Below are 11,401 nucleotides of genomic sequence, written 5' to 3' on the forward strand. Positions count from 1 at the left end.
TTTTTTAATTATTTAAAAAAATTGTTTAGGGATTTTTTTCCATTACGCTATGATTATGGTGACTAAGGGGGTTACCCTCCCCCATCCTACTTTTTAGTCCTGCATTTTCCTACTTTTTCTCATTTTTTGAGTGGGAGTCCTGAAAATTCATTCAGATAATAAAATCTTCAGATTTTTATTTCTTGAAAATGTTCGCCACTTGGGGAAACAAAACTTTGAAAGACAAAAACTGTACGTCCCATCAGCTAAAAAACCCGAAAACTTTTAAAAACATAAGTTTGGGAATCCTTGTTTTAGAGTTTTATCTCATGTTTTTTTTTCTCTACCCAGACAGAAAGAATAATTTAAATTTTGAGAAGAGAGGTTGAAGCTGGAAACTCTATACTTTGAACACACATAGGAGAGTCATAGAGAAATGAGAACGATTTTAATACTCGGACACTAACTTGTACAGCATGGGGATTTTTTTTCTGGAATAGGTTCCCCCATCAACTGGTATGTCTTTAGCCCAACATGATTATCATTCACTGAATAAAGACATGCTGGAACCAGTTTTTTGAAATTGCTCTAAACATTCTTCTGAATTAGCAATGTCCTCACAATGTCCTCTGAGGAATGAAAAAAGTTTCACAAAGCAATGCAAGGTGTGTTGGTAAGTACAAGGTGTGTTACATAGTGTCAGATGAAGTATTGGGTAGCAACATTGGGTTTCTTTGACAAATGAATGTGAACCAGTCTTCCATTTGGGAAAAAGTCTCTCTACGGGAGGTGGGTAAGTCTTCAACAGAGTACTTACATAAACAGAAAAATTCATGTATCTGCTACTTTTACTTTAAATATAGAACACAGATGGCAGAGGAATTTGAACACAAAATACATATACTCAGATGTTGTAAAAACATTTAGACCATGCATGTATCCTCGCAAAACACTTTTTAACATGCACCAGCTTGTTAAACATTCCCCAGATGAATGTTCACAAGTTTCATGTATGTGTAGTAGTAATGAGTTCAGAGAGCAGATATTTTTTGCAGTAGAAACTCTAGATTTTTGAATTTATATGTAACTAAATGCATGGTGCCTTTTAGAATTTTTGTGTTTTCAATGTCGTCCCCCCCCCCCACCACTCCTAATTGTTTTAAACAGTAGAGTAAGTACTTGTATAATCAGTGCTTTACTGTGTGCATGTGCTGTATTTTTGGTTTTGTGACTTCAAAGGAATTTTTTATTCAATTTCAAAATGTCAGGCCATTGTATATATTTGTTATCTGATTGATAAACATGAGTCATAGATGCTGGAGCATGGTGCTATTTGAGGGTCTCCAATCAATTTTGTAAAGAAGTTGAGCCTGGAATATGGGATGCAGATAAACGTCTCTATCTCCTGTGTACACATGCACAAGTCTTGTATTTAGGAGATGACAGGCAATTTTAAGCGTCGTTATTTTCTTCAGGTCAGCAGCCCTGTAGAAAGAAGTTCATTTTTCAGTAATTGTGGCGCACACAGTTGTTACCTAATATAACAGATTTTTTCCCTTCTATTGGATTTTCTCCCTCTCCCCCTCAAAACCAAATAAAAAGCCACCCATGTTCCAACCTACTATGCTAGTGAAATTATTGGAATACCCATCTTCTATATGCAAATAGAACTTTCCCTGAAAAGTGACTTTATTCCACCCCAAACTTTGCTAAAACAAATGACCAAAAAAAATAAAATTTGCCCTTGTCATGCCAGAAAATTAAAAAGTACATAGTATATAAAAAAACACGGATGCATGAAATATAAAAACTATGACATAGAATGTGAAAAATATATAATTCGTCATAAAAACTTAGTTTGATGAATTTCAAATGTGAGATGTGTTATGCAATGATCTGATAAAATGTTACTTATGTATCCATTGGTAACATCATGTTATACCAATTACATGTTCAAATAATTATACATGTATGCATGCAGTTTGCTTTTTGTTCTTTGGCCAGATAATTAGCATTTTACAGTCTAAGCCCTGGATGTTTGGCTTTCATAGCTTAGCTCTCTAGGCCTGAGGACATTTCCTCGGTTGCTCCTACATAGTTACGACCCTGTTCTTTTGAAGGCTCTTAAAATAGTCACACTCCCTCCCCCCTCATATTTCCACTTCTTGTGCTTTCTTCACTTCTTCGCATCTATATTTTTTTACATTTCTTTGTGGCCTTCTTTACCACTTGCCATAGCTCTTGGTTTTCACTAATTGCCTCCACCCCCCTCTTCCTAAAATATTCCTGGACTGCAAAGAGATCATATGGCCCCCCAGGTTGAGAACCATCAGAATAAAGTTACATTGCTGATACATGTACTCATGAAAATGCTTCCTAACCTGTACAAAAAACAACCCAACCTCAATTTTTTTGGGACAGTAAGAGTAATTTGCTTGATTTTTATGTGGATTTTATCATTAAAATTGATGTTTAATTTTTCAATTGGTATCATTTTTTGAATTTTGTTCTCAAATTCAATTGTTTAAAATAATTATAAACAGTCATTCTTAATTCAAATTGTACTGAGTAATCGGTTCTTCGTGTGCTGTCATATGCTGATATATGTTGTAGATGATTTGTGTTCAAGAATCACAATGTTTTGTTTTTAAAACTGATATTTTGCCATGCTCTCCCTATTTGCTAGTTCGCCATATTGGAGGGCATCTGTGATATTTTTGGTAAGGAAACTTGGTACAAATGTTCATTTAACCATTGTGTATCAATTTTATGTGTATTTTATTCATTTGTTTTTTATTTCAGTTATCCTCTCTTGATAACTTGCTTTTTTGAATTACTGTTTCAGGATACCTCTAATTCATGAGCATTTTCTAATTATTACAGATTATTCAACACCATTTTTTTTCTGGGTTAAATAAAAATAACAGATATAGCTAGTTATTTCTAAATGACATAGTTCAGGGATGCCAGAGCTGTGCCAAACTGTGGCGAAACAGTTTTCTTGCTACATGGTGCATCAAGACACAGAATCTCTGCTCATTAGTACAAATTTTGGTTTGTGGTATGCAGATATGCCGCTTATGTGTGTCAAATACTGGGAATTTCGTAAAAGAGCACTTAAAAATTTATTCACATGAGGAATGCACAATTTTTAAAAAAAAATTCCCTTTCCCACCATTTACCATACCTGCTCTATCTGATGACCTTAGAAATTAGTTTTGCTTCTTTGAAGTACAAAGAAAGTCCTGTACTGTTATTAGTATAATCCGCACAGGCTATTGAAGAATAGGCTGATGAAATATCTACTTACGTTGAATGAAGGGCACATAACCAAATTCTCTGATTTCAGAGTTTTTTTTTCTCCTGCGGGTTTTATACTGAAAATAAAAGTACTTTCATAGCTATCTACCTGTATTCAAAGACAGTGTATCTAGGGCATAAATTTGATTTGCTTTCCAAAAAATTGCACAAGCGCCTTTGTGAAAATTCGTATGGGATTGGATCGTGAATCGGCCATTCAAAATTTTTTGGGGATCATTGGGGGACTCACCAAATCTTTAAAAATTCAGCTGAGATATCTGCAGTTTTGCAGATAGCTGCCATGCAGTCATGTGGTTTTCATCACTGTTGCTGGTTGTGACAATTTCACATTGCAAAAACAGGTGCAAAGAGGGTTCTACCCATGCAAGACCAATTTAGGCATTCCCAACCATGTTTTTTTTTTTTGGTCAACAAAGCGGTTTTTTTTACCTTTCATTTCAGATTTAGTGCCCCTCCCAGAGCAGCACCTGATAAGATCACACAGGATTCACAATTCAAGAGCCGTCCTATCATTAGCGGATTTAAACACATTTTTTTCCTCTTTTACCATGAAACCATTATTATATCCTACACTTTTTTGTTATAGGAGAGTGAATAAGATTTTGGTGTTCAAGCAGCAAAAAAATTCTTGCTCTCTGTGCTTTCAGTGTGCATGTGTATATTTTGAAAAAAAGTAAAACTAATATTGTCATTTCAGTAATGCATACTTTAGCAGCGACAGATACTTAAAAAATTGACTTTTTATTTTAAATTACAAATACAAATACAACACCACAACAGGCAAACTGCCCAACGAGGTGGCTGACTTAAGAACATCATGGATCCCGAGCCATTTTTTGGAGGCCCTACCTACTACTGCTACACCCCCACGAGCCTGTTTTTAAATTCAAATCAATTTTCTTCAACTTTCAAAAAAAAATTGTGAATCTGACATTCTGTGTCAAACTGACAGTAATACTTGGCACTGCCCAGATTTTCTTCATATATAGGAAGTATTAGAAAAGTAAAAACCATTGTTTGGGGGTGCCAAGGTAATCCAAGTAGACATTCCAAAAGTCATTGTTGCTAGACAAGTTTTTCATCCTATCGAGCATTTGCCCAACTCTGACGAACTTTTAAAGTAGCCTATCATTTAAGTTGAGGGCCTGTTTGATACACATACAAAATTTGGCAAAGATTGGTATGAAATTTTAGATTTGAATTGACACAAACAAAAAAATCAATTATATATAGATAGATGTCAAGTTTTTTGTTTTACAGCACCATCTACGTATGAAATTTGATTTTTCTTTTATTTATCAAAAAGAACTGTTGGCCACTATAACAGATGTAGCGTGCCTTGTTGGGGGAGGGCAGAATTTTTCGTGGGGAGACGAGTGTCCCAGTCACCCCCAGCTTAGCGTAAACCTCACCTTTTTATGTCAATTGTTGATGTTATTAATTTAATATTTGTTCTTGGCTTGATATTTATTCTTTGGAGATGCAGTCTTTGCATGATGTCATTTTGTACTGGATAGGATAATGGAATTCAAATACTTGAACAAAAGAAGTTTGTAAAAAAACAGACCACTGAAGTACTTCATGATTCACCAGTTTGATATTTTATGGTAGAAATCCATAGAAACTACAGAAATTCTGTAGTAGTTGGCAAGTATGTGAACCTGAATGAGTGAAGTAAAGGGGTTTTTCCTTAGTATATGAAACATTACTTTTTCTTTCGGCTTTAAAGTTCTATCCCAAAAATGTATGGCGGTATAAATGAATGCTACGAGATGGCACCCTATATCATTTTTGAAAAAAATTGCTGTAAAATGGTTTTAATCTCTGGACCCTTCAAATGCCTTACCATTATTTCATTAGGATTTTATCTTGTCCACTCTTGCCATCAATTTTGGTTAGGAATTTTATCTTTGTTTTTATTTCAATGAGTAGTTTCCCTCCTGTGCACAACACAACTTTGTTATCTATACACAGGAAATTTGGATGTATAGCAACAAGGTACATTTCATTTGAATTTCTTTTTGCTAAATACTGCTTCCACCACTGTACACTGTAATAGTGTTAATCTGTGACTAAAGGGCAATGGCTTTCGATCGAAATTGACAACCTCGTAATCAGTTAAAATTTTGTATTCAGAGTGACTATCATCATCATATCTGCTCCACCATGGTGTATATGAGCAGTCTTCAACTTTTTTTACATCTGCGGACCAGCAGAGATGGAACTAAGTCAGAGTGGTGCAGTGGTATTTGTGTTCCACTATGAAGGTTGCCGTCAAGGTCTACGGCTTTGAATCCGGGTAAAAACATTAGAAACAAGTTATTTACCTACTGAGCCTGGGGCGACCACTGATAAATGACACCTTCATTTCCCACTCAACTGCAGTGGTTGAAAATTGCTGTATGGTGATATATGACCGGAGTTGGTATGCTGTAAAATAGCAGAGATAAAAATTGCACTCTCAGCTTTCAAGAAAAAAAATGGGGAAAATGTTTTGTATACCAGATGATAGCCGAGGCAGAAATAAGAACCAGAAACTGATGTTATAAGAATTATTTTTTATTACTGTAAAATATCTGCTGCTCTTTTTTGATAATTAGATTTACATGGCTATATGTATCTCTCAGAGACAAAGCTACATCAATAGCCATTCAATTTCTATGTTTGATTTTGATTACTGGCATAGCTGAGTTGCACTCTTGAATGATGTAATTTACACCCGAATTATATAGCAGCTATATGATTTGCTCAAAATTTTTCATGGACCCAGACTTCCAATAGGAGAAGATACATTGATGTATAGTGTGATAGTTATATTAAATCCTGTACCTATATAACTAGTAAGAAAAAGTAATGCAACTTTAAAAAGGAATTTACTAAATTAAACAATTTTGAAACTTTAGTGCTGACAAAATGGTTTTTTTAATGCTTTCAAATATGTGTTTGCCTTGAATAGAAAGTGTCAAGTGGTAATGTGTCCTATCAGAATAGTGAATTCTTTTAAGGAAACAAACTAAAATGTATTTCAAATCATTATTTAAAGAATATGGAAAGCAATATAAATAAAATCTGTCCAAAATCTTTCTCAAATATAGTTCATTAGTTTTGTTACTGTTTCCGTCTTTCTTCTTCTATTGTTGTCTATATATTACATTTTCTCTTGTAATCTGTAAAATAAAACATTGAACCTAATTTATGTTCAGGCTTGAAAATACATATATGTAGTTTTGAACCTCTACTTGTATGATGTTAGATTGTTTTAGTTATTTTATAAACCTTCAATAAGGAAATTTTTTTTATGTTCACACTTTTTTTTTTATTGAGTATTGTTTTTAACCTGCAGGTGTTTGCGAAAGAGTAATTTTACTGCATTTCATAATTACACTTATTTCTTCATGTGTCATTATTTTTGAGGTTTTACTGAAATTTTTAAAATTGAATCTAAGATTATATATGTGATCATTTCAATCACAGTTGGGTGTCTCCTCACCCCTTCCACCATTATCCAAGGTAAATGTGGACTATGCCTATCTCAGATAGTTAAAAACTTGGATAATACTGAACTTTTGTTTTTATTAATAATAACTTTATAATTAACTTGTAAATTTACTTAAATTTAAATTTTTTATAAGGCAATAAAAAATTGCATTAACACAGTATATTTACCTTGAGTGAATATTGTGCTGTGTATTTACAGCAACGATTACGTAAAATGTCTTTCAAATCATCACATGAAGCTTTCACTACATGCTGTAACTGTTGTTGAACCAGTTTATGCGATGCAGAAGGTTTCATAAGGCATTTAATTTCACGTACTTTAAAAAAAAATTAAAAATACCTCAGATATAACAACACAGTAATAGAGGTCCTACTATACAGACATATCTTAGCTTTTCAGCTACCTATCTGATAACAATTAATTCAGGTTTGGTGCACAATCATTGGCACACTTGTATTCTCAACTAGCACAGCCATTATATTTAAGTTGCATTTTTAAACAAGGTTTTACTTCTTACTTTGAGAATTAATGTGTATATATAAGGGGTTTTTTGTGCTCATATATTTTTTTTATAGGAGATGAGCCAGTCGTGATTGAGCCCATTGTTCCGAAGTTTGCTGCTCCAACAGCAAAAGTAAGTCAACTGTTTATTTCTTGAGAAATATAAGGTTTTAATCTCAACTTCTTTTTTAGCAATGGAGAGCTCAGGATAATTTTCTATGGTTTCTCAAAATTGAACATAAGTAGTCTTTGAACTGCTTCTCTAGACACGTTTGTGTGTGTGTTTTGATACATAACTTCAAAGTTGTACTTAAATTCTGCCCAATTGTCTCTTTGAGTAAATGAATAGTCATAGTTATCGCCCAATGCTATTCGCATTGTACAGAATAGATGCAGATTTACTTAGAAGATACAGTTTTTGTTGGAATGTCCATGATAATACAGTTATACTACTGGGTGCCTTGAAAAATCCCAGCCCATTCAGGGGAGGCTACCAAAAATCATAGACTGTAGGTGCATCTTCAGAATGTATGGGCGCTAACAGTTTGGTTTTTTTAGTGACTCTGCTTTCATGTATTAAATGAACTTTCTCATTTGTACATTTTATGTCTGTTATTTTTGTATATACGATGCTCTCATATATTTCAAATTAGTTTTCTACAGCAACCACATCAAAAACAGATATTTCTCTCTGGTAATTTGGATTATTTGCAACAGAAGACCCTTTTAATTCAAAGCACTATTTTGATAATCTCTAAATTATACGTGTAGAACTTACCATAATGGTGCCTTGCAATTGATAATATTCCATCACCGAACTAATGTTGATTTATATAATGCAATTCAAAACTCGTGGGCAAACTTTCAAGGAATAGTAGAATGCATAAAAGAAACAATTTTCGCTATATAATTCATGGAGTAAACAATGATAAATAATATAATTAATAACTATTATTATTTATTATATATAAATATAATTCAACCACAATATATAATTTGCAACATAATTCAACCAGTGAATCACTAGATCACACTGTCATTAAACTTATAAAACAATGGTTTTGCCTATTATCATTTCTATCGTAGATTTCAGGAATCAGGAAAACATGCACATGTATGGTGCTGTGGACAGGAATGCGCTGGAATCCCAGAGACTGCACCAGAAATATTTCAGAAGCCACGTGCCAGATCAAAAAGCTTTGAGGGATTTTTCCCAATGTCTGCATTGGGGATATATATAGGAAATAATAAACTCTGATAATTCATTCCACAATTATTCATTCACATAGAAATGACTAATATAAACAGCATTCAATAATTAAAGCTCCTTATAAATCATGCCAATTATAAGCTGATACATGCTATTTTACAGGGGTAGGGCCGCAGGTGTAGTGAATGGTTTTTCAATGCTGGAAGGGGCAAAATCCAGTGCTTTATGCGTTCAATGACAGCACCATCTACCACTTAAGTTTTATGTTGGGAACATGCATTGTACGACGAGTTGCTTGTTGAGATCTGTTGTATCATATCTTGAAGTTTTGTCCATGAGTATCGTCCTGTATCAAACTAATATACAGTGGAACTTCGGGTAAAGAGCTTAATTCGTTCTGCCAACGTGCTCATTATTTGAATCAAACTTTCGTATAGGAAATAATAAACTCTGATAATTCATTCCACAATTATTCATTCACATAGAAATGACTAATAAAAACAGCATTCAATAATTAAACACAATAATAATATATAATACAATATTTATATATATATTATGTATATTTTAATGCCATAAATAAACATACAATACGATAATGTGTTTACAGACATGATTGACTATTAACTTACTCTAAATGACGACAGAGGACGACTATCGTTTAGGACGATTTACAGACTCCTTGTTTGCAAACTTATTCTTTTTGCATGACTTCAAAAAAAGCCTTATTCAATGACGCTTGCTTTTGCCTCCTTTTTAGAGTTTCTAGGTGATGGGAAATTTTTTGCTGTGTTCGTTGGACAGATTCATTGCTCACACACTGCTACAACTTTATTTGGGTGGTTCTTTTCTACAGAATTTTTCACAGATCCCCACATTCTACATATCTCTCTAATCTCATTTTATGCAAGGGACATCTCCTTACTTCTCCCTTCCTCAGATGATAATAGCATCCGTAAACTCTTGCTGGTGCATGCGAAAGAGATCCATCACTTCATCTACCAGTCCATGGTCTTCCCCAAGCACATAATCTCTTTGACAAGTAGTGGCTCCTGTTCATGAGCTAGCCCTTCAAAGTCACATTCAATAATACAAATCAGTCCACAGTTTTCTCCAAGCAGAATTTGAAAAATACTTCAAGCGCACGTACACGTTGCTAAAATGCTACATCTAGTTTCGTATTGTAAATATTCACACTCGCATGTGTTAATTTTCCAAGTCAGGCACACTTACTGGAAACAAAGGGAGAATATTTTCCCCAATTCCATAAGGCAAAAGCAAAAAATCAACAGCTCAGTTGTGATAACGTAAAAATAAATGAACAAAACAAAATATTTGCTTGTAATGTGAATCATCGCTCGTTAACAGAGTCAAAATTTGTTAGAAATTTTTGCTTGTTATGCGAATTGCCCATTAACCAAACTGCTCGTTAACCAAAGTTCCACTGTAATAGTATTATTGGCGTTAAATGTTCTAGAAGATTCTTACACAGTGTATATTAAATAGTTTTGCTTTTTAAATGCTTTATGTTGTTGCTTCATAGGTCAAAAAGAAAAGTAGGAGGAGAAAAGGAATCCACCGTTCCGCTTCTAATCCCAATATGTCACCAAGGAAAAATGCAGCTATCTCTTCCGGTTTTGATAAGAAACTTGGTAATGATGAAACATTAGCTGCAGGTATAATATTCTCAAATGCAAATCCAAATGGGATTGTCCACAACGGCAGAAAAGTGGGTCACATGTGTGAAAACTGCAAAGGAAGCATCCTCTGTAACATGCCAAATCAACATTTTATGAGTTCTAAGACGAAAAGGTCATCTGACTGTGAACCCTTGAAGAATCTTACGAATGGGAAATGTGTTAATCATATTGGAACAGACAATGAGGAATCTTCCGTTAATGAGAGACCAGTGAAAGAAAAAGAGAAATTTAACTTTAAGAAGTTCCTGAGGTTACAGAAAAGAGAATCAATCTAGTCGAAAGTTTCGTTTATTTCTCGCTCTGTCTCTTTTTTTTCCATTATCGTTCATTTTCATTATGTGTTTCATCAAAAAGCCAAATGTAAATGTTTAGCTTTATGTGTAATTTTCGCTCTTATGTTGTGTCTGATTTCATGCTGTGTTTGTTTCTTGAGGCATTTATTTTCAGCTGCTCGTTTGTAAATACAAAAGTACATTGAATCTAGAATTAAATTATTTAACTGCCTGATGCAAGTTCTCTCTCCTTTTTTATGAATGTTTTGAAATAAACTAAATGTACAATATGTCTACAAATGATTGGATTAGTTTTATGATTTTGTTTAGAGATAGGGTGATAATGGAGGATTAAGTTTGATATCTTTAATAAAAAAGACATACCTGGGCACATTATTTTCAACTTTTTTTTTCTGAGTCAAAATCTGCGCTGTAAAATTTCACTAAATTCATTTTTAGCAACTGTAGCAAGTTGCTAAATTTGCGCCTCCTTTTGTGATGCGCCCGGGGCACCAGTTCCGCCTTCCCCCCTCCCCACTAGTTGCGCTCCTACCTATTGGTAATATTATGACCATTCTAAGATTCAATGGTTTCTTCTTGGAGTGTTGTTACAGCCTTTGTCATCAACCGTTCGTCGTTGTGGTATGGTTCTAATTTTAAAAATCCCAAAATGTGACTAGAAATCAACCCCGTTTTTGGATGACGAGTTTTCAGGATGAAAATACAGTGTACACAAAATAAAAAATATACATTTTTATACGATCCCCCCCCCCTCCTCTAACTTCCAATTAGACAGTTGTTGCTCTTTCTCTTATGAGCCCAACAAACAAATTACATGTTTTTAACTGCATTGTTCCCTGAGATATTCAAATTCAAAAATCGGAGACAGGTCCGGGTCTGAGAATTGGAATCTTATTGG

At 34.0% G+C, this 11,401-nt stretch overlaps 1 protein-coding gene across 4 annotated transcripts in view; it reads left to right on the top strand.

Annotated features, from left to right (window-relative positions):
• LOC149084073 (SUN domain-containing ossification factor) overlaps positions 1-10,717 on the top strand; it is a 57,065-nt gene extending 46,348 nt beyond the window's left edge. For 2 of the 4 annotated variants that reach the window (XM_089234422.1, XM_089234423.1), the window contains exons 15-16: positions 7,375-7,433; positions 10,054-10,717. In XM_089234422.1, coding sequence (XP_089090548.1) covers positions 7,375-7,433; positions 10,054-10,485 — 491 coding nt within the window. In that variant the 3' untranslated portion in view covers positions 10,486-10,717. Of the gene's footprint in view, positions 1-2,665; positions 2,700-7,374; positions 7,436-10,053 lie in introns of those variants that run through there. The other 2 variants (XR_016192943.1, XM_089234424.1) reach the window with 2 other exon arrangements.
• Positions 10,718-11,401: the final 684 nt, after the last annotated feature.

This window comes from Pholcus phalangioides, unplaced genomic scaffold, assembly GCF_987345545.1.
Source record: "Pholcus phalangioides strain wild (caught in Gottingen) unplaced genomic scaffold, Ppha-v1.0 ptg000008l_1, whole genome shotgun sequence".
Classification (NCBI taxonomy): domain Eukaryota; kingdom Metazoa; phylum Arthropoda; class Arachnida; order Araneae; family Pholcidae; genus Pholcus; species Pholcus phalangioides.